This window comes from Mastigoproctus giganteus, chromosome 14 (genome assembly GCF_048544385.1).
Source record: "Mastigoproctus giganteus isolate SK-2022 chromosome 14, ASM4854438v1, whole genome shotgun sequence".
In the NCBI taxonomy this organism is placed as follows: Eukaryota; Metazoa; Arthropoda; class Arachnida; order Uropygi; family Thelyphonidae; genus Mastigoproctus; species Mastigoproctus giganteus.
In genome coordinates, this window is record NC_143588.1 from 106710268 (window position 1) to 106735504 (window position 25237).

The 25237-nt window shown below is 34.5% G+C and overlaps 1 protein-coding gene across 6 annotated transcripts in view; it reads right to left on the bottom strand.

Moving 5' to 3' along the window:
- Nucleotides 1–885: 885 nt before the first annotated feature.
- Nucleotides 886–25237, bottom strand: part of raskol (Ras GTPase-activating protein raskol) — a 258953-nt gene continuing 234601 nt past the window's right edge. For 4 of the 6 annotated variants that reach the window (XM_090388960.1, XM_090388959.1, XM_090388963.1 and 1 more), the window contains 5 exons: nucleotides 20534–20822; nucleotides 15298–15646; nucleotides 11721–11883; nucleotides 3183–3385; nucleotides 886–1684 (listed from right to left, as the gene is read on the bottom strand). In XM_090388960.1, the coding sequence (XP_090245086.1) occupies nucleotides 1426–1684; nucleotides 3183–3385; nucleotides 11721–11883; nucleotides 15298–15646; nucleotides 20534–20822 (1263 nt within the window). In that variant the 3' untranslated portion in view covers nucleotides 886–1425. The remainder of the gene's footprint in view (nucleotides 1685–3182; nucleotides 3386–11720; nucleotides 11884–15297; nucleotides 15647–20533; nucleotides 20823–25237) is intronic. The other 2 variants (XM_090388962.1, XM_090388961.1) reach the window with 2 other exon arrangements.

Consider the following 25237-nt stretch of genomic DNA (forward strand, 5'->3'; position numbering starts at 1 on the left):
TTTAATAAAAGTTTTTATATACAAATCAAATTGGCCTAAACATTTTTATATACAACTCAAATATATAGCTTGAAATTTATAGACCAAAATTTTTAGAACTCAAAAATAGCCATAACACTAACCATTTAGAACTGAATCCAAGTTGATATAACATTTTTTAAATTGGAATGAACTCAGAAATTGCATTCTGAAGTTACGCACATTCCTCGTGACTTGCCTTGCATATCTAAATAAAAAATGCGTCTGAATATTAGCAATCCAAATATAAAAATTATGTCGGGAACATTAAAAACAATGAGATTAAATATAAAATTCTGCAAACTATATATTAATATATTACGACAATCATTAATAGATTTTTATATGCCCTTGAAAACAACATAAAAAATTAAAAACTTTTGATCAAATTCTTGTTTTTTTAAGTCACTCTCGTCTTACTAACTTAAAAAAAAAAAAAAAAAAAAAAATGTTTAAAGTAACAAGTTATTATAATTACAAGATACGAAAATACTGGATAAGCAAGACAGCAACCAAGATCTACAGAATATTAGACAGCTTATTAAAAGCCATTCTTGCATCCTAATGGGAAAGACCAATAGTGTTTCTAGAAGATAAAATCAACTTAAAAAGTTTTAAGCTCAACTGTTACATCGAAGCGTGAATAACAGATGTGCTGTTATCATATCATGGAAATATCGAAGTTTTTTTTATATACAAATCAAATGTATAGCTTGAAATTCTTCAATGTACATATAAAACAATTAAAATGTATAATGAAATAATGTACAAAACAGTTCACGAACAGAAGATATGATAATTGATCTTGTTATAATCTACAATATCTTAAAAAAAAAAAAAAAAAAAAATTTACATATATTTGTCGCTTAAAGCTCTGCTATTCTTTTCTTACGAAGTGAAAAGAGTGAATTTAATTACATAACTAGTTTGTACGCAACATTAAATAAAAAAAAAGATTACACTTCCATATTAAAAACACAACAAAGGCAGATTATACACATAATTTTATGGTCCCAGTAGTATTCTGGATTTATCTTTTTCAAGTGTCGCTTCCTGTGGCTTTTTCATATATTAATTTATAAAGGAATCATTAAAAAATATTATAAAAAAAAATGCCTTCATTCCTTTACGTATATCTGAAAATGGCTTTAATTACAACAGTTACTACTCTCATCTAGAGAGCAGCCTGTGTAGATCAAAAACCAGAATGGAAATCTTGCCATATCTGAATTATGACCTTTCTCTGTTACATCACATCAACCAACACATTTCCAACTGTAAGTCCCATCATTAGCATTTAGTGAATGGCTAAAATGGATAACCACAAAGACTGTACATTAAGAAAAGGGGAAAGGGGGGGTATGCAAGTTTGTTATCATGACTATGTAGAAGATGTGGTCTACGTCTTCAGCACGAGCTACTTTTGTACCTTGCATCACCATTTTCTAGCAGGGCCACTTTTCCTGATGCTGGGACCGTGGTCCCATTTCGACCCTGCAGCTGGTAACGCTCTTTCAGCTGTGTCAGAGCAGTGAGAAGCCTGGCATTGGTGGAATCTAAAGTTTGAATTTTCCGCTCCTGGGAATCGATAACTTTTTGCTTTGCTACTATCATTCCTTGCATTTCTTGTTGCTCTTTCCTTAGCTCTTCTTCCACTGTAATTAACCTGAAAACAAATGCAAAAAAAAAAAAAAAAATAAATTAAAAAAATACCGATAAAACATTGACAGTACAGATAGTCACATTATAATTTAATAGTATTTTAATTGTTTTTCTAAAATCAATCACATCTCATACTCACAAAGCTAATCATTATTACCATTGTCAGTTTTCAATTTCATCTAATAAGAGCTGAATTATTGCACACAAGGTGTGATCAACCATATACAGCGAAACTGCAGCATTGTGATGAGTTGAAACCTGTTCCGTGTCTCATCTGAACGAATTATCCATTTAACTGCTGTCTATATGAATTAGTGCATGTTGAATAAAAGGTGTTTTGCATTTTTTTTTTTTGACAGTTTAAAATGAGAAATTTTACTGGGCAGCAAATTTGCAAACTTTGTTTCAAATTAGGGAAAGTGCAAGAGAAATGCACAATATGTAAACACAGCTTTTGGAGAAGAAGCTATGCATCGTTCAAAGACTTTTCAGTGGTTCGCAAAGTTTAAAGATGATTCTTGCTCTGGCCACTATCTATACATTCAAAAAAACCAATGATTCAATTGCTCATTCATGCTCTGATCACAAGCGATCCAAGTTTTTTTTTTAACTATTTACAAAGTTGCCAGTGAAACTGTCAGATTAGAAAACAGTGATATGCAGCCCGATATTTAAATATCGGGCTGCATATCACTATATAATTTCTAGTAATGACCGGCAGACTGGTTTAAGTTAAATTTTATTTTAATGAAGTTTAACTTAAACCAGTCTGCCGTTGTTACTAGAAATTATATCATGAAACTGTCATTTCTTTATTGGTTGTATCAATTTTTTTATTTAACAAGTTTTCTACTCTTATTTTGATTTTTACTTTATTTTTCACTATAATCTCAAAATATAGTGATATAATCTCAAAGTCAAAATAAAGTCAAAATAACTATGTATATAACAGTTTTTCCAATTTTTATAAATTTCCAACTTCCTCAAAAAAAATTCACTCTGGGTCATGCATATTTTGCTGGAAATTAACTAAAGAAGGGACTGCCATCTTACATATATAAGGCACTGACTTTACAAGTAGATTATAAAGGCGAATCACACTTATCTAATGAAAGTTTTGGCCTATTCAGTAAGACAAAGGCTAAATGAAAAATTCAAACAATTACTTGACCTACTCATGGGATTTATGATAAGGACATCAATTAATCACTTAAAACTGTCCCTTTATCTTAACTATATGCAAGTACACACACACAAGTAATCAGTATTCCAACCTAGATTGTCGATATGGAATACCAAGAGTGTAGCGATGCATATCTACATCTATTTGTTAAAAATTTATAATATGATATGCACTGCCTGCCTCATAATTTAGAAATAAATATATAATTCTTCTCTATTCATATTGGTATACTTTGTTCTAGGCCATACTGTATATTGAAGCAAAGTTACCAATAAAAGTTGAAATCATTTGGCTAAAATAATGCTGATTTAAACTTTACCTAGTAATTATGCTTTTCATCTGTTGGTCTTTTTCATCCTGTTGCTTTCGTATCCTTTCTTCGCCTGCTTCTAATCGTGCCTGCCAGTCAGCTACTACTCGTTCTGTGACACTTTCTTGCTTTGACAACTTCACTTCTGCTGCTGAAAGCTTAGACTGCAATTCCTGCATTTTATCCTTTAGTTCATCTATTTCCTTTTCATACTGAAATTATATACGGCACATTCACCATATTGTAATTTATAATTAACATATTTTTATTTTAACACAGAATACACTTTATCGATAATAATTTTAAAAAAGGTACATAGTTTGACAAAACTGTTGCAAAAAAGTAAATGAAATTAATACGCAAGTAAAATAAAATTAGTACTCATTTTCACTAGGAAGGAAACAAAATATACAGGCTACTGACTTAATCGTGCCTGGTGCACTTTCATAAGTGATTTCAAATATCATTTCTTTCAATCTCAAAGCAGTACAGCCAGGCCTTGCATAACGCGAGTTCGATTAACACGATTTTCAGTTAACGCTATTTGAAAAATTATACCACTTTTCATGATGCAAATTTCCAGTTAACGCGATCTCTCTCTCTCTTTTTTTTTTATGCGATAGTTGAAAAAGATTTGAATCTCGCGTTAAGTTTACCGCGAGTCGTACGGTCAATTAACAAACATTTGCCTGCTGCCCGCTCTGGTGTGTTCCATCAACCACTGGAAGAAGTGTTACTTAGTATTAGTAACGGCCGCACGGTGCAAGAAAGCCTATGGCTTATGCTGCACCAGCCAAAAAAAAAAAAAAAAAATTATAAAAAATAAATAAATAAATAAAATAAAAATAACAACTTGTTTGTCTCCTGCTAATAAAGTCAATGCACACTTGCATAAAAATTCAAATTTTTAAATGAGCCAGATGAAAATGTTATCGCGAAGGACATAATGGTAAAAGAATTAGATGAAATCTTTCGTATCGCATAGAACCTCAAACAAAAGGTTTGAGGTTCTCTACGATATTTATTTCGCCAGGGCCCAGAGGAGATTGTTGTCGGCTATCGGAAATTGATTGATGAAAAGAGAAAGTCAACACTGTTCAAATATTTCCGCAACAGTCATTTTTTCATTGTGTATTTTATGTCAGAGGTTCCCAAACTTTCTCGGTTCACGGCGCTCTTAGTGTCTCAGTAATTTTTTCAAGGCGCATCCAGACCAAAAGAAATACCTAACAGTTCCGTTTAGTCCAAACAACTTAATAAGAAATGTTGAAACTGTGAACTACCTCAAGCTAGTAGTTCGCGCGGTGTCCGATAGATGTCGAGTATCGCTGTTTCCCTCGAAAATTTAAAATATTCAGCGGCGCACAGTTTGAGAACCGCTGTTTTATGCAATAAACATTTAATTCCATAATTATTTTCACTATCTTTTACATTGTATACAGTTAAAAAGTTATTTAAAAGGTATTTTTAAAATTCTTTATGGACATTCCAGAAGGTCACGGACCAATTATAATTTTTTCCTATTGATTATTATATTTGATTAATGCGTTTCCGTTTTGCACTTGTCGGACGAATTAATCGCGTTAATCGAGGCCAGCCTGTATTGTGCAAAATGAGAAGATAAAGACTGGAAATTAAAATTCATCATCATCTGTGTAAGCAATGGCACATCATCCTATGGTGCAGGTGGTGTGACATTACCAGGGTCTAAAACTTTGGAGCCAACAAGGTAAACAACATTTTATTTTTACTATAGCACATTATGTTAATTTAAATCATATTTTTAAAATTCTGTCATATTTCTATTAAAAATAATTTAGTAATTTTTAGCGTAAAAAAAACATTTTTATTTGCAGATAATTTTGTATTTCGATGTCACATTGTATTAGTATTGGACAGCGGAGCTCAGTTCTATTGTTTCCATTATTTTCAAACAATCTAAACAATTTTTTGCATACTGCATTTCATTTATTTATGTTGATGTTATTGATTGTTGAATCAGTGATTGACAGCTATATTCTTTACAATAAATAAATAAATAAATAAATAAATACATACATTTATCACAAACCATGTCAGAAAAAGACAAATGCCATCATAAAAACAAATGCCTTAGCAGTTCAGAAGAGAAAGTAAACTTAAGAAAGAAAAGAATGAACGTATAAAAAAGTTGTGTAAAATATCCATGTTTTTTAAACTTAAATCTAGTGAAGAAGTATCAAGTTGTTTGTTTGTTATTTGGATTTTAGGAGCATTAGCAACTAAGGCCATATTGCTCCGGGATATGCGGTGGTCATTCTCTGACCTTTCCGCATCCTCTGTATTTGGTGGTGACGGGCTCGAACCCCGGTCTAATCAAGAAGTGTGCGCTATGCACTGCTGCTCCTTCCCACCTGGCTACGGAGGCGCCATGAAGAAGTATCAAGTGTAAGTGTAAATGAAGACATAGGTGATCAATTAGTAGGAAGTGACAATTTTAATGAAGTAGGACAAATTGAACACAGTCAGTGAAGAGTGAAAATGCTGAAAACTCATTTTTAGCCATTCCATTTTGTTCAAATGCTGACTCATTAAACCAGAAAATAGTGAAAGTGATGCATCTATTACAAAAGTGTCAGAGAAAATTAATCATAAAATTTCTGTAAATTAATCTTACAGAAGAGGACGATGATAAAGTTAAATTTCAGGACCAACTAGCAGCATTAAAAAATTATTAGTAGTAAACCACCAAGTCAACCTGTTCATAAATTTCCTGAAGATCCCAAGCAGGAAAACAGGTGATTTTCAGCAGCATACTATTATTATTCAGTAAGTAAAGAAGGAATAAAAATAAAACATATGTGGCTGAGTTACTCTATGGTGCTAGACATAGCATACCGTCAGCCATGATGGTGTTCGAAACTGGTCTCATATTTCAAGAAATATTACAATACGTGAAGACTACTCTTCACATTAACCACTGTACAATACAAATCAGTGTCAATCCCATCAAACACTGTCCAAAGACGTAGAGAATGCTATACATAATGAAGTAAATTATTGGGCAAAAGTTTTTGATTGAGCAGTAAACTAACTTTAATTCTAGCTTTGTGTAATCTGCCATTCAAAGGGCATGATGTGATGAAAGTGTTCACAGTGAAAACCAAGGCGTGTTTCTTTCATTTGTTACTTTGCTTTCAAAGTATGACTCCATCTTGAACAAATAAAAATTCCTCCTATCATCGATGGGACTCAAACTCAGGTCTCTTCCACCCAGTGTGGGAAGGAGGGCGATTCTAACAATTATGCTACCCACGAGGGCAGTGGATGCCATCTCCACACCATTACAGTCACCAAATATTGACTTGTTGAAAGTATCTCAGATGCTACATACTGCATTAGAAAGTCTGCAAGAATAAAGAAAAAATTTTAATCCTTTTAAAGGAAGTGCACAAAATTTGTCACTATCACAGGGAACAGAAACAAAATTTAAAGATTTTCGTATGCATAAAATCAAATGAATGGGTGGCGAGCTATGTGACAAGCAGCAGATTATGAGTGCAGACCACCTAAAGTTGATTTTTTAAAATTGAGGTATTCAATGCTATCTTTGACAGAGCTATGATGGAACTCAAGAGACATTTTCACATTTTAAATTAGATCGCCGACACCTTCACTGCACTGCACTCTAGAACTACAACAGCAACTGATGATGAATTGAACAAAGCTGCAGAACATCTGTACAATGGGTATAATCTGATTTAACATCTTCCTTTATTGCTCAACTCCTATCATCAGAGCTAGTTTGAAACCAGAAATAAGATTTCTTCAATAACGGAGGTAGCAGAACTGATAATTATTCAAAATTACTCTCTTATTTCACTTTTCCCTGATATTTACACTTCTCTTTTACTATTTTTAACTTTGCAGTAACTGTGGCAAAATCAGAATGATCATTCTCAAAATTAAAGTTAATTAAAAATTATTTGAGAAGTACAATAACAGATGAAAGACCGCTGGGACTTGCCATTTTATCTAAAGAAAATCAACGGATGAGTAACTTAGATATCCAGAAAAGGCACCTCCGTAGCCATGCGGGCAGGAGCAGCAGTGAGTAGCACACGCTTCTTGATTAGACTGGGGTTCGAGCCCGTGACCACCAAATACGGAGGATGCAGAAAGGTCAGGAAATGACCACCACATATCCCTGGAGCTAATGCTCTTAAAAAAAAAACCAAAATAACAAATATCCAGAAAACTAAAAAACTTTGCTGAAATGAAAATAAGAAAGTTAAAATCTAACTGCCATGCCTGTGTAATGCCTGGTATTTGTTGTATTCATATTAACATTAATAAATACTGATAAAATTTTGATTAGGCTGTTTATTTCTTTGTTTTTTATTTTTTTATTTTGGTTCAGTGTTTGCCAGTAAAAGTATCTATTACTAATATATAATTATTATTAATAAAAGATTCCTTGAAGAGATCAAAAAAAAAAAAAAAAAACCCCTTTGTGGCAGAGCTCACATCAGTGATGATACCCAACTGTACGTAAGAGTAATTATGCAATGAAATTAGATGTAAAAAAAAAATGATAACTATAAATATCATCAATCCGGGTCATCTGGTGTATTGAAAGTGGCCAAAGACCATTTAAAAAAAAAAAAAAAATGAACGGCATTTCAGTAAACAGGGTGCCAGAAGGATAAAAAAAAATTTTTCTTGAGGGGGACCCAAAAAATCTCTGCACCAGAGCCCACCATACGTAATGTAATGAAATTTGATGTGAAAAAAATTGTGGTTGAGGAATATCGATTGCGATTTCTCAACTGTACTTTCTCTAATCAAGTTTTTTTCTGATATACACAAACATCTGTAGGGAAACTGGATCATTTTGTGTTGTATATGAATGTAAAGTTAATAAAAAAGTTAATGATTCAAATAGTACTATGCAATTCTGGAACAAGAGAATGCTAAGTAAAGACTGTTTACATTTGTACCATTTGCAATGAGCAGAGCACCCAAAAGAGGCCAATTATGGCCTCTGAACTTTCAAGTGTTGAATTTCATTAGATGTGTGTCAATTCTAAAGTGTGCAAGCACACTTTATTCACCAGTGAAATGATATTTATTTAAGATGGAGCAAATAATACTCATAATGAGAATGTATGGCCAGTGACAATCTATTGGCAACCACATTATTTATAAACTAACAAAAACGTATCAGATAGAAGAGAATTGGCATCCACTTTACAATGCATAAAAAAAGTGCCTACCATTCCCTGCTCTTTTGAAAACTAACTTTTGTATTACCAATCTTGGATGTGTACTTGACCCAGAGGAGGATTTTTCATGTAGATTAACATCTTTTCTAATCTTGCATACCTTTGCAACACATCCAACTTAGCTCCAATAGCATATTGGGTCGTTATAAAAACAGACACCAAAATAGGCAGATGTAAAGAGATAAACACTGACATATTAAATGTGAATAAAATCACACTATGCATTATGTTAGATGATTAAGCATAGTCTGCTTTAATATAGTGCATATAAAAGAAAAAGCCACATATCAGACACATCGAGTGTAATCAACACAGCAAATAATGTAACGTTATCCAATGTTTGAATCACGGTAGTTCTGGTTTCTCATGTTGTATTTCCAAGTACAGGTGACCCCCGCTTAATGCTGATAATTTGTTCCGGAAAAACAGAGCGCTAAGTGAATCCGCACTAAGCGAGCGCCACCATAGGATATTTCCTAATCAATAATAAACGGTAGTGAAAAGATGCACAAATGTCGGTCAAAATATTTAATATTCAAATATTTGTACATATAAAATATTCTGCATTACAGATGTATATAATTATGTGGTAACTACTTACGTATCAAAATTAAACTTAAAATTCCAATTAAAATCATGAATTTAATTTATCTTAATTGATTTAATTTAATTGATGAATTTAATCATGAAAAATGTGTCGATTTTGGGTTGAACTTTGGCCCTCTTCCAAATAAACTAAAAGGGGTATTAATTTTAAATCCCCCGCAGCGTTACCGCCCAACAATAAAGTCAACCAATCCTTCGCCGTTTTGAAACCTGGCATGTTTTTTTCTTCTTTCAATATGAAACTTCTTTTAGGCATTCGTTTCCACAAAAGTCCTGCTTCATCTATGTTAAAAACTTGTTGAGAAGTATAACACATAACACCCCTCTTCAATAATTTTAACAAGGTCTTTTTTGAAAGTTTTGGCTCCTTGATCTGCACTTGCGGCTTCTCCCTGGATTTGAAATCTATTCAACCAGCCCTTACCAGTTTTAAATGGTTCCTTTTTTTTTTTAAGGTGAGTTTTCTTCAGATCATCATATTAGCTAATCTCTTTCTTTCTCTTTTTTTTTATTATAATATTTACATTAACTGAATTCTGCATTGGATATTATCTTCAATAAAATTAAATTAAAGTCTTTCCATTTCAATCCTAATAGCCGGCCTAGCCCTAGTTGCTTGCAGTGGAACAGCTATCTTTCCCACTGCTAAAATTAATTCTTTATTTTTTTATAATTGTTCTTACAGTTAAACTTGTAAGTCCTAAATTATGGCACAAATCTGCTTGTCATTGACCAGAATCGATTCGCTTCAAAACGTCTAATTTAATTTTCAAATTCAGGTCTTTTTCTTACATTTACAGTCTTCGTACTGCGCCCAGACGTTGTTGCTTTTTCATTCTTATTGGCCATTATTAACTCTTCGAAAATGTAACTGCGCTTGTTGCATTAATTACAATACAATGTTCAAGTAAACTGTCCATCATGCATGATACCTAATACTGTACTGATTGACGTCTAGTCTTCGGATAAATGCATATAACGCTAATATTACAAACAATATACTTGATCATTTTTTAAAATGTTGATCTCGGAACTACGTAACAAGTCACTGTACTGCAATTAAATTAGCGTGCAAGAAAATTTCACTGAGCATGGGAAAATTTCTCAAGTCGGCGTGGGAAACATTTTAATACTGTTTTGCTATTCATTTTCAAGCTATCGACTCCATCAAATGAAACGATTTCATTAAATATGCCAAAAATGCAATCTGTAAAAGAGCATTATAGTCATCTGTGATAGCTTTATGGTCAGATATGGGTTATAATTTAAGAACAGCGTTATAGCGAATCAGCGTAAAAAGAACCATGTTATAATGGGGGCCTGCTGTATACTAGTACAGAGAAGAGCAACAAGATTGGTGAGGGGAACAAAGGGGTGGACTTACCATGAAGTTCTGCAAATTGCAGCATCTGGAGACCTGCAAGATGATCTCATTGAGGTGCATAAGGCCTTGAATGGGTTGAGAAGGCTCAATTCTGATGGGATTCTTTCTCTTGCTCAAATTACAAACATGAGGGGGCATAAATTCAAATTGAGGAAAAACAGTTGTAGAACAGATGTGCTGAAGTTTCCCTTTAGCCAGTGGGTATTTGACTGCTGGAACAAATTTCCATCTGTTGTTGTGGAAGTTGCTAGTTTAAATAAATTCAAGGAGGAACTGGACAAACGTTTAGAGGAAATAGATGTGTGAAATGTTTTTTTTTTTTTTTTTTTTGCTGATGCTACACGGGCTTGCTTTCTTGCATCATATGCATCTACAGCTACTTATTAGGTTTAAATAATTTCAACTATAGCTGTTGCACCAAGATAGTTCATGTTTACATGCTATCATACCAGACAGGTTGTAAATAAAGAGAAAAGGACACAGTATAGAATTTAAAAAATGGCAGCCAATTAAGGTTTATGAAATGTATCATAATTATATTTTTTTGGCAGAACTATTCTTCTAGTTATAGCGTGCCAGTTTGTAAGATTCATCACTTATTATGCATGTACAAGTGAGTATGTATGCGGATTCACAAGTTGATTTTCATGTATGCAAGCTGAAAAACCCAGCATAACTCACAGGACACCCCTGCTCCAGCTGCCTATCACATTTAAGTACACTCCAAAGGAAAAGGCCTACAGGAATGTGTCATCCTCTTTTACAGTATAGCGGGTTCATCACATCACTGATTTGGAGAAGTCTGCATGGCTACATGCACATATATATAAAATAGAATAATTATTCAAATTACTCTATATCTAATTAAATTTGAGAAGCCACTACATGGAATTACTATCAAGTAGGTTTAGTAAAGACTACCAGTGAAGCATTTAATTAGTTTGTTGGAACAAGAGGACAATTATTACAATAGACCCAAACAGTCTCAACAACTAAATAAACTGGCAATGTTTCAGAGTTCTGTGTTGAAACTGAGCTTCAGGCTTGCATTAGTTGGTTTAGGAAAAGTTTATATCTCCATGGAATACAAACTGTACAGCAGAAGATACCAAGGTATACCACCGGAGACACTTTGTTGCACCACAGGTCAATGTGGTACAATAAAGTCGCTTAACAAGGACTGTTAGGGTCTAATGTAATAATTATCCTCTTGTTCCAATAAACTAATTAAATACTTCACATGGGTAAGTGTCTTTATTAAACATACTCTCTGAACTGCACTGGCTAACTCACCTCTTGTACACTTTTCCTATCAGATGCAGTTTTTTCTTGACTTCCACTTACTTTAGTATTTACTGGAGGTGGGCTGGTTGGAATTTCTGTCTGCTGTTTTTCCTTGTGTTCAGGTTCTTTAAAATCACGCAGTTCACTAATCCAGTCATCTCCAAAAGGCGTGCTGAAAATAATAAAACAAAAAAGAATAGTTTTAATATTTATCAGTATACAATTTTGGAAGCATGAGACAGTAATAGATTGATTAATTCAATAATGAGTTTGGACATAGGTGCTAATTGAGTTGTTTTTGTTTTCATATACAGAGACAGGATGTCACAATTTGCGTGTACTGGGAAAGCCTTTCCCAGACAAAAAACTTCATTTGTTTATTATTTAAGTTGTGAAATCAGCCATGTGCTATACAAAAACACCTTGCTCCAATAACATATACACACACTTAACTAATCACTGACTATATATCTACACATGTCAATGCACAGAAAATAAACTGCATTCTTTGACAACTGTTTTGAAAGTTTCTCCTCATACTATGTAATTTAAGAATCAATTTTTATTTCATAATACAAGATAGCAGATCAGTACATTATGACCAAGCTCTGCCACGTGAGAAAAAGACTAAAACCTTCTATTGTTTGGTTAACATTATATGATGGTATTGCAAAAAAAAAAAAAAGGTAATAGCAGGTCATTATGTGAAACAGTAAGTTTTGCAGGAAGGTTGGACAAAGTAAAGGATGCATGTGCACATAGTTTATTTCCTCGTATAACCACAAAACTGCAGCACACACATACTGCTGTCCTGCTATCTTGCAGGACAGCAGTACCATTGTACTATTTGGTATTATTAACATACAGAAGTATATCATCAACTGAAGGAGATGTATGAACTGAACATCATGGAAACAGGTTTGGGTTTAGTGTAATGCTTTTGTTAATACACTACACACACTACCAACTGCACCTGCAAGTTGTTATGACACTGCAAGTGGGAGGTTGTGGACTAGCCCCTACACAATTACAATCATGCACAAAGCGATTTCCATCTCTTTGGACCCTTGAAGGGGCACTTGGTTGTTTTCAAAATTTTCCTGGGGCTAAAAGTTCTGCAAGAGGTCCTTATAAACAAGGTTTATGCATTTCTGAAAATAGCTAGTATAATAGATGTCACTGTAAGTTGTACTAATAAGCATGAGACTGTAAAATTATACTGAGGGAGGGATTCTAAGGAGAAAAATTTTAGCCTTATTTGGTTTATTCCTACTGGCAGTTAAAAAACTGAATCATATAAACACCCTTGAACAGTGGAATGCTGATGGAACAGGAAATGAAGTATCAAAATGTTGTATGAGTAACCCAGAAATCAGAGAAAACAAACAGATCAGATGGCAGCAATATGGTACACTTTAGAACCATTCATCAAAAATTGTGAAAACAGTTAAAAACAAATTATATAAATAGTTAAAATGAATATGCCACTATAGACAAAAAATTGGAACCTTTCAGAGCATTCACTGGGTATACACCCCTCAAAATATAGCCTCGAATCTATTCTTTGTGTGATGCCAAAACATTACACAAGAAAATTTAGAGGTGTACTACAGAGTGCAAGCAGAAAACTATATAAAGTTTCAAATGCACCAGCCAATGGTGAGCAGATTACTCAGCCATACAGAAGGATCAACAAAACTCTGGCAACGGGTAATTGGTATACCAGCTATCCATTAGCAGTATCTCTATTTGAGAAAAAAAAAATCTAACAAAAAAATAAATAAATACAATAACTTATACTGGAATACTGAGAAGAAACAAGCATGAAATCTCCGTTGATATTGTATTTAGCAGTCACCTGATGTCACCATAGTCAACTCATGCACATATTACTGCACTACCACAAAACCAGTAAGATATGATGTGGATATCATATCTTTATACAAATATCAGCACTGTATAGAGCTAACACTAGTTTTACACACTGCTAGTTTAAGAACTCTGCTCAACTATTTTAACGTGTAAGAATTAATATTTAGTATAAGCTATATAGTGGAAGGAAGTCATAAGCTTTTGCAGCACCAGTCAAAAATAAAATAACAGTAAAAATAAAAAGTAAAATGTATATATATAAAAAAAGAAAATATCTAGGTGTTTCCTCTGTCACATAGATAACTAACCATCTGACTTGATTTTCCCCAATCTGTTGTTATTTGGTTTTTAGGAGCATTAGCAACTAAGGCGATATTGCTCCGGGAATATGCGATGGTCATTCCCTGACATTTCTGCATCCTCCGTATTTGATGATGATGGGCTCGAACCCCGGTCTAATCAAGGAGCGTGTGCTATGCACTGCTGCTCCTTCCCACCTGGCTACGGAGGTGCTCCCCCAATCTGTCAGTCTCAACTTACCCACAGAGGTAACTTATTCCAGAAATTAAAAACTCACTGGCTAAAAGAAAACTTCCTGCAATCGAGTCTAAATCCCTCCCTATAATTTTAATTTATAACCCCTAAAGCTTAGAATCATTTACAAGAGTGAAAATTTGGTCTTAGTTTATTTTACCATTCTCTCTCTGACACAATACTCTCAAGTATGGTCTTAGAATTTCCTTATACAGTGGGATTACGACCTCCTTATCTCCACAAGCAAATGTTCAAAAAAGCATCAAAAGAACACTTCTTGGGTCTCCCTTGCTGCTTGTATATCTTGCTAGGAGAACTTCATGTCCTCCCATATCATAACTCCCAAAATCCTTCTTCCTCTACTGTGTTTAATTAAACACCACCAAACATACAAGTTATTTTGGGGTTGGTTTTCCCGAAAAGTAAACATCACATTTTGCTATTTTAAAATATAGTTGCAAACTTTTCTAGTCATCCTGAAGGAGCACTTGGTGCCGATCATTAACCAACCAGTGCCAAGCAAGCTTCACATCATTTACAAATTTGATATCACACCCTCTATACCTTCATCAATGTCATTTGTGAAATCACAAACAGCAGCGATCCCAAAAATGACACTTGGGAATCCCACATGTAACATAATACCAATCTGAACAGTTTGCATTAATTAGAACTTTCTGCTTCTTCCTCTGCAGTTGCCATGTAATCCCACCATGTTCCGATTTATATAGTACCCTCCCACTGGGTCAAATGCTTTGATAAAATCCGAATTAAAAATATCAAAATTATTTACTACATTCAACTCATGAGTAATTGTGTCAAAATAGTTAACCAGGTTAGTTAAATATAATTTACTCTTAACAGAGCCATGTTGCGTATCCTTCAGAATTCCATTTCTATCTAAATGTCCCTGGATTGCACTCTTAATCATTTCCTCTAAGATTTTCCTGACCACTGACATCAGACTAACCAGTCTGTAGTTACCGACTTCACTCTTAAAACCACCTTTATCCAAAGGAACCTCCCAATCTAACATGCCCTCATAATTAACCATAAAGATGGCATTCTCTTGCCATCTTCTAAATTATTATTAAACCTAACAGCTTTGACAAGATAACAAATAGCACCTTACTTTAGCTCACAGTACTAAAATATCAACAGACTTAAAAGAATTTCTTACTTCTTGTTTTCACTTGTAAGGGAATGTGATGATGATCTATTAAGAACTCTATGATTCCGATGTAGAAATGCCGATGAGTTACTACAACCATTTCCATGGCGAATATGATGAGACTGTTTAGTAGGATGAGTATACACTCTAAGGCTTAAGCGTGGGGAACAGGTAGCTGTTGTTGTGGCAGGATGTTGGGAACCCGAATATCGAGGATTTGTCCGTGGAGCAGTAGACTTGAATGCATTGTGTCGTTCTCTGGGAGGAGTGGAGCTACAGCTGGCACTCTCAGAGGATGAAGAGCTTGAACAGTAGCAGCACCCTTCAGTAGACAAAACAGGAGCTGAATCAGCATTACCTGAAATAAAGTTATAAGAATATTTTTTAAAGAATAATCATTATATTCAATAAATAAGTGCTGTTAATGCTGGGTAATAGATCCACATTCTCTTTTAGGTTTATAAGTGTGAACTAAGCATTATACAAAGCAAGAATAGAATGGTGACATAGAGTTGGGTACAAAAGCAAGCTTTTGTACTCAACTCTGTGTCAACTAAGAAAACATCACATTGGTAAAATGGTTGAATTCTTTTTTTTGTTTTCTTTTCGAATAAAATCAGTTTTAAGTTTGTCCAGCAACATTTTTGAACAAAGTAGATGGCAGGAACAACATTTTCCTAAAGTCAGAAATTATAAAATTGGAACAATAACATTTAGTCCCAAGATACAGTGACACTATATACACACAGACATGCCCACACAGTGTCCAAGGCCTAAGTTAAAATATATATTTTTTTGTTCTAAATATAATTTCATAAATTTTTTACATGAAATTCAATATTATAACATGACTGTATTGAGACTATAAAATGCCCAGATGCAAATAAGAAAATACCATTTGTCCTTCAACACCTGAAAAGATCCCAAAATTCCATGCTACTGTTGCCCTACATCCTGATATACTTATGATAAATCCAAATATGATGCAATAGTACATTTTTAAATTCCAAAACATGCATACTAGGCTGCCTATAAAAGTGCACACAACGATGTTTCCAATCTAATGCAGTACAGAATGCATTTCATGCTCAACAGAAGGTTGCTAATAGGCTATCTACTGTGTGATGATGGAACCAATAAGTTCCAAAACTGGTCAGAGCAGTGCCTTGAGATTTTAATGGATAACAGATTCACCTAATGGGTGATATTATCTGGTTAAAAGCAATATTAGTTACCTTAGGTTAAAATACATGTACACTTGTAGTAATTTCTAAAAGAGCATAAGCCTGAGCACTGTCACGGTCACTGGAGATATCACAGCATTCCCTGACAACTGACTAAAAATTTAACAGAGGAGGGTTATACTTAAGCTGTTTCAAATATTTCAGCACCCTGGTCTCCCTTTATTAATTATACTATAAAATTGGCTTCATGCAGTCTCTCTCTCTCTCTCTCTATAGGGAGTTATAATCCATGACATAAGTTACACTTCTATCTGATCTACCACTTCATTGCTCATTTAGATACAATACATCCATTCACTGTTCAACACAAAGTTGCTAACAGAGCTACTGCCATCTGACGATGGAACCAATAAGTTCCAAAACCAGTCACAGTAGTGCCTCTAATTTTCAATGGATAACAGATTTGCTTAATGGGTGATGTTATCCAATTAAATGCAATATTGGTTATTTTAGGTCAGCTATGTGGACATTTGTAGTCCAAGCACCATCACTATCACCACAGTGTTCCCTTCGAAAATTTAACATGGAGAAGCATATATTTAAGCTTTTTAAAATATTGCAACATCCTGCATTTGAAACAGTCCCCCTTTTATTAATTATACCATCTTAAATTATTTAAGTTTTCCCTTTTTGTAGAATATAAAATAGCTGGAGATTGTGAGTAGTAGTACACAGTTATTGGTAGGATGATAACTGGGAAGTCTGAGTTGAGATAGCAAGTTTTAAATGTATCAAGAATGATAATTTCAAGGTTATGTTAACATCAGGAGACAGGAGAGGTATCTCTAAGACATGCTCAAGGTTGGCCAAGCCAAGAGCTACAATATCCTACAATACCACAACTTAGCCCTAAGAGCAAAACATGAGGAAATGAACAGAAAGCTTTCTCTGTGACAGTAACAGGAATGGTAATTTAAAGGCAAACCTGCATACAGAAAGCTCTGAAAAAGGAACTATGTGGGGGAAGTGGGGGGGAATATTTTTGTGATCCTCTCTTCCCCTTCAACAGAAGGGCCAGACTGATTCAGTATAGACAACATTGTCTCAGAAGCGAAGTTCAATAGACAATTTGCCAGTATTCTCTTTGGAATACATCAAGATTCAGTCTTGAAGCTGATTCCTGAAAGAGTTGCATCTTAGAAATACATAGTACTTAATGCACTATGTATTTCTAAGAAATACATAGTACATTAAGTACTATGTATTTCTTAGAAATATGGGTAGAAATATTGATCAATAAATATATATATATATATATATATATATATATATATATATATAAAAAACAAGAGAAACCAAATCTGTACTCAAAATAATTACTCTACACAACAAAAGAAAAAAAAAAAAAAAAAAACACACCAGTTTGAAGATGCTTTTATCCATCAAAGAAGGAAGTCTTCAATGAGAGTAGTTGAAGGTCTACTACCACGGCTCGCAAATAAGCTCACATTACAGATAACTGCCACTAATCACAGACTCCAATATATCTTTTAAATAGATGGCATCACAAAAGACTAATGTGCCATTTATATAAAATTCTAATGCATTGTTGTGACAGTTGTTTCAAGACTATTGGTCTCTCATTACCCCATGGGAAATTGTGAAATGGTGCAATCACTGGCAAATGCATCATTTTGATACAAAATGGGGGAAAATGCCCCATTTTGTATAAAGACATTAAAAATAGTAATGTACACATAACTTTGTTTGTGTACATTACTATTTAGCAGTAATCCAAAAGTAGTACTGGCAGAGTAACGTATCAACTCTGTGGTACCACACTGACAGTGGTAGAGAATGAAAAGGACCTGCGGGTAATTGTGCAGGAAGATATGAAGTTTTCTGAGCAGTGCAGATTGGCTACAAGAGTATTTCATGGTGTCTTGTTAATGATATACAGTTATTTTTCTAGCAGGGGGTGATTATTCCCTTGTATAAGGCAATGGTCAGGTCACACCTTGAGTACTGTATACAGGTCTGGAGGCCTCATTTTAAGAAGGATGTAGAGCTGTTGGAATGAGTACAGAGAATGGCAACAAGATTAGTCAATGGAACAAAGGGTTGCTCTTACAAAGAAAGGCTTAAGTTTTGCAAATTACAGTGTCTGGAGACTAGGTACCTGCGAGGTGATCTGATTGAGGTGTATAAAGCCTTGAATGGTTTGAGCATGCTCAATGCAGATGGGATTCTTCCTCTTGCTCAGAGTAATTGCCTGAGAGGGCATAAATTCAAATTGAGGAAAGATGGTTGTAGGATAGATGTGCGGAAGTTTGCCTTTAGCCAGCGGGTGGTTGATTGGTGGAACAAACTTCCATCTGTCGTAGAAGTTGATAGCTTAAATAGATTCAAGGCAGAACTTGATAAACATTTGGATTGAGTGGATGGATGAAATAAGGTCGGTTTTTTTCGGCTGATGCTATATAAGCTTGCTTTCTTGCATCATGTACCTTTGCTAATGCTAATAGGCACCTCTATAGCCAGGTGGGCAGGAGCAGCAGTGCATAGCACACACTTCTTGATTAGACTGGGGTTCAAGCCTGTGACCACCAAATACGGAGGATGCGGAAAGGTCAGGGAATGACCACCGCATATCCCCGGAGCAATATGGCCTTAGTTGCTAATGCTCCTAAAAACCAAATAACAACAAACAAGCTAATGCTAAATGCTTCATTTTGATACAAAATGCGGAAAAATGTCCCATTCTGCATAAAGACGGGACAGAAGCAGTAATGTCTAAAAATAATAATGTACACATAACTTTGTTTGTGTTTATTATTATTATTATTATTTATTTTGTTTTTAGGAGCATTAGCAACTAAGGCCATATTGCTCCGGGATATGCAGTGGTCATTCCCTGACCTTTCCGCATCCTCCGTATTTGGTGGTGACAGGCTCGAACCCCGGTCTAATCAAGAAGTGTATGCTATGCACTGCTGCTCCTTCCCACCTGGCTACGGAGACGCCTAACTTTGTTTGTGAAGGGCAGAAATAACACCAATGAATAGTTGACAATAATGCACAAGGTTCACTATGATGAGAGAGAGAGAGAGAGAGAGAGAGAGATCTAATTAGCATTTCTTGGCAATGGCTTTCTTGATATCAAAAATTAGTGTTCTTCCCCCCACCCCCAATCCATGCCAAGATGTAATTTTATTGCAAACTAGGTGAATAAAATACAATGTTTTGCACTGTGTCACTTTTCCAAAGTAATTTTTTATATTATTCTTTATGCATAGTCTAGATATCATCATTCATTTGAAATTTCAGTACCAAACAGTTACCCATCATTTGCCACAATTTAATTATAATCACTCTGAAAAACACAACTTTAAAGAAATTAAAAAACACTACTGGGCTTTCTTAATCACCTCTGAATGAATGAAACATACAGTGAAATTGGAAACATACAAGATATTTTACTGATTACTTTTTATCTTATCCCTTTCATTCAGTGGCCTCTATTCACGTAAAATCCATATTTATGCATTAGTCACACATAATTTCTAAATCAGTCCACTCCAGATCTAAAATGCACTAATGCTAAACTGATATATATCTCAGTATTTATGTGTGCATTTTCCTTTGCTAGGTTCTCGTTTCCTGATATGAACTCAAATCTCATCTATATACATTATACCAGTAGTGCAATTATTCAGAAATAAGAACTCACTTCCTAAAAAATTGACTATTATTTTCCACAGAAATATATGAAACTGTTTATAAATATTTTCTCAATATAAGTGGCAGCCCTAGAGTCATTCCAATAAGATTATTTGAGTCTGAAACCAGACCCAGAGTTCTGCTTACTGGTGACCTCTGACCTATAATCTTACTATCAACTATAGCACGTGCATGTACAGACATTTTTGTAGGCCAGGAATCCTTATAACATATAAGTTCCTTATATCCTTATAGTCCTCATATCCTTATAGTCCAAAGCTGTTAATTTTATGGCATGTGTGTAGAGCACTTCAGTGCCCCATATGTATAAAATCACCTACCTAGACAAGACCTCCCCAGCAATGTGACATCTTCTGCACTGTGACTACTAAATGTACCGAGATGAGATACCCTGAGTTGCTTCTTTTCTCGTTTTTCTTCCCTATCCCATAGCACATTACCTGCTGCAGGAAAATGGTACATGGGATTATTGAATGCTAGAGGGTGAGGGAGACAAGAAGAAACTTGTGATGGCAAGTTACCATTCTCTTGCTGGAATGCTGGATCAACAGGAGAACTTGACTGACTATATGGAAATGACTGATAACCTGATGATGCCACTGTTGAAAGCTGTAGAGAAAAATAAAAAAAATTAGTATCTCATACAAATACAAAAATAATTTATCAATACAAAAAAAAAAAAAAAAAAAAAAGAAAGAAAAAGAAGACATGATCTCTGATTATGAAGAGTTTAACAAAGATTCAGCTGCAATTTGAGAAAAAAAAATTAAAAATTCCATTTAAAATAATCTACATAATGAATAACTCCATCATTATAGAAAAACGAATGTTCTCCTGACCAAGATGAACTATCCCCATCAGACTTCTTTTATTTTATAAAACCCTTGCAGCTTGAAATGTCATTGGAATTTTTATAAATATTTCATTTGACTATTTAATAACAGAAGGTATTAGATTCCAATATTTCTGAATTACAAATGCTGCTAATTACTAAAGAATCTCTTTTTCAACAAAGTCACATTTCATGTGAGCAAAAAAAGCAAATAGGCACAAGACTTCGATATAGGGAGAGTGAAAATTTTCCAAAGTACTAGAACATCAGTGTGATGTTCTAGTACTTTGGAAAATCACCTCTTTATTAATAATTTTATTAATAATAATTAAATATCGGTTACTGAAAGTGAAAGTCTGTATTGACTAAAGCAGGATATATAATTTTTACATTGAAGAGTTCACAACTAAAAACACCATCTATAGTTCCATTATGTGTAGTATTTATCGAAAGATCTGATGACATGTCCAAGTTGAAGAATGTTTTCATAAAATTAGCAAATACAACCAAGGAGAAAATAAAAGAGCCTTTCTAATTTTTGATAAAGATACAGTCACAGTTCAAAACTTGATAGGTATGGTAAAGAACTAAGATTGTAACTGAAATTTTTCCCATTATGTTCTCCTGGACTGGAGTTCTCTGACTGCAAGGTTGGAAGCAATGGAAGACCATTGCTATTTCCCTTTCCCCATATGTAAGAGAATGGTCAATACAAATTAAACCAAGTACCTTTGCATATACCACACAGATAGGGTTTATTAACTGAAACTAAACTTGAAGAGTTTTGTTACTAGAATGTTTATAGAGTTCATCCCTCCATAAAATATGAATTTTTACTTTTTTAAAACAATGGCAAGCCAGCATTTGAAACAAACAATAAATAAAATAAAATAATTTATGGCTATTTTATACTATTGAAAACTAATTTTAAATTTAAAAAACAAAATTCTGTACCAGGTACTATAATGTGTCCTGCCACTGGCATATTTAACATGTTTTACATTTAAGAGTCATCAGCAGGCATTAAAAACATTTTAATTTTCAGATATTAATAAAATTCGTGGACAATAATATAACAATTTATTTTATTAATAATAATTAAATATCGGTTACTGAAAGTGAAAGTCTGTATTGACTAAAGCAGGATATATAATTTTTACATTGAAGAGTTCACAACTAAAAACACCATCTATAGTTCCATTATGTGTAGTAGAAAGATCTGATGACACGTCCAAGTTGAAGAATGTTTTCATAAATATGCACAACTCTTTCCCAGCCTCAGAGTTTAATTGTAAAGAAAAAAAAAATTACATTTAATCTGATAATCAGGTGACTTGAAACCAGATGAGTTTTCGAATTTAACACATTTCCCAGTTTCCAAGTTTTTTTTTTTTTTTTTTTTTTTTTTTTTTGTATATTAAAACTTTAATATTTCTGTTTCTAAACTCCTCAGCTTTCCAACGATATACTATATGTCCACATCATCCCATTTATTACGTGAGAAAATTCCATTGATCGCATGTTCATATTTTCCACTATCCTGGAAAAACTACTGCAATTTTCAGGTTTGAAAGTTTTCCCTCTAGTATAGTGCTAAGATGCAAGCTCTATGCAAAATTTCATTAAGTTTTGTCAAGTAGAAGATAAATTAAACTGGAATAAATTTTTTCAATGCTTTTTCGCAGGACAGTTTTTCGTTACAAAATTTTTGGAATAACGCCAGCAAAAACGTTTTTAACGTCAAAAAAATTATTAAATATAATAAAAAATACTTTTATTTATATATAGGCAGTTTTGAACGTAACGACCTACTTGGGTACATGGTATGTTACATTTCTGATACATCACCAAATAGTAATAATCCATGATGTACCTGAAATGTAACATACCATGTACCTAACAAATAACATAATATCCAATGTTGCTGCTTTCTTTTCCAAAGACCTTTTTTGACCTGGGACCAAAAACTACAAGACTGAATCAATTTGATTTAGGAAGGGCACAGATATTTTTGGGCTTTCTTCTCATTATGGCCGAATCAGTCAGCTGCTGCTGTTATTTGTTATTTTTGGAGCATTAGCAACTAAGGCCATATTGCTCCGGGGATATGCGGTGGTTATTCCCTGACCCTTCTGCATCCTCTGTATTTGGTGGGCACGGGGGCTCAAACCCCGGTCTAATCAAGAAGCGTGTGCTACGTACTGCTGCTCCTGCCCACCTGGCTACGGAGGCACCTCTCAGTCAGCTGCAGGCAAAGGTTGCGTCACAGAAATATCCAATCTTTTTCTATCAGCTTGGAAGAAAATTGTTCTAAAGTCATGGTTTCCTCTCAAAGTGGATTAAAAACCCCATGACATACATGTGATGGGTGTCATGATGCAGCTAATGTGTTAATAAAAGAAACCATGTACTTTTATGTGCAAACTGAGATCATTTCATTTCTCTGTATCTGCCATATTGTCCATTCATTACTCCAATTAGTGCCTGGAAACACACTTAATATCGAATTCAGCTACCATAAAAAGTATATGAATAGCCTATGTGATAGATATGAAAAAAGAAACCAGATCTCTATTGTTCCAATTTTAATGAAATTTGGGATGGCTTGAGAAAACATTCTGAAAGAGCCAAATATAAAATTTTATAAAAATCCACCCAGCAGTCAAGTTATTGCATGCAGATAGTGGACATGGTGAAGACCATAGGCATTTCACACATACATATATGCTAACACCTGAAAATTCTTAAGCCCGTTATACTTAAAATTCTCTCAAATACAATGTGAAAATTAAGCCTATAAGTCTTGCAAATGGAAACAATACTGTGTTGGTATTTAGAAAACAGCTTATTATACTGGGATAACAAAATGAACATTTGAAACTTTAAATATAAGGTGCCCCGGCATTCTGACCCTCCCTTCCTCTTTGTGGATCTTCACCAGTGTATTTTAAAATTAAAAATTTAAAACTTCTATTCAAATTCTAAAAAAAAAACTACTATTGGGTTAGTATGTATGGGTTAGTATTTGGTCCTTGAGGTTGTCACAGACATTCTCTCAGATATGCCAGACAAGCTGTTCTTGCTACCTGGGAGTCTAAAACGCTGATGGAACTGATATTCGGGTGACACTCAAGTCAAAGTGGACCCAATTTCGGCGAAGTCCGGACGGTCTATGACAGCCAAATCCTCTGCTTGCACCTTCACGATGGTGGGACTGTTAGTAATCCTGGGTATAACCTTCATGCACAAGTACATGGTGGGTGACCACCCAGGTGTGAACCAACGTAAGCAGGGGTCGAGGTGTGGCGCCCACACCACATGGAGGAACGCCGCCCCTCTATGTTACCAGGCAGTACTAGGTGGTAGATGACTCTCATCAACCGGTGAAATACCACCACTTTGCTTATTGGAGGCTTGAAGTGGTGGAACCCATGTTTAGTCTCTAGAGCTAAGTTCCGGTCAACCCTTCCCTATCTCTTCCATCATGCAGTATGATTGATGATTTTTGAGGTTATCATGAATGTCGTGGCGAGATCCAATATTCCTTACATTTCGAGGGTACAGCTCTAAAACGGTGTTCGCAGGCCGGCCGCTAGTTAGTACACCGGACTGAACCTATTGGTAACTCTCTAGGAAGCTTCCGGATCAGCTAGTGTATAATCTTGCTACCTCTACTCTGTCAGATAGTAACTGGAGGGAGTCCGAGTAGTGTGTATGCGGGGAGCATTGTCGAGGCCACGTTATGTCAAGGATCTGGGTATATTCTTACCACATGTACGCCATATCCAAAAATTTCATTACTTCATACAGCATGTCCCACCCACTTTTTCTTACTATTGAATACACCATGAATTGTCAAAATAATAGAGCAAGCTTATCTGCGAAAAGATCTAAACCTCCCAAGGACTTCCTAATTCATTTCACAAATATACGTGGTCTCAATTCTAATCTCAACGATGTCCATTTCCACTTGCAGTCTTCCAAACCCCATGTACTTTTTCTGACTGAATCTCAGTTATCAGTTGATTCAACTACTGCTCATCTCAGATGTCCAAATTATTTGCTGTATGATTCCTTTCGCCTCAAAGGTGGTACTTGTGCATATGTCCGTTCTGATATTCCCTGTCAGAGACTTGGCAATTTGGAATCTCCTCTCTTTGATCTTCTCTGGCTTAAAATCTCTCTACCTCAT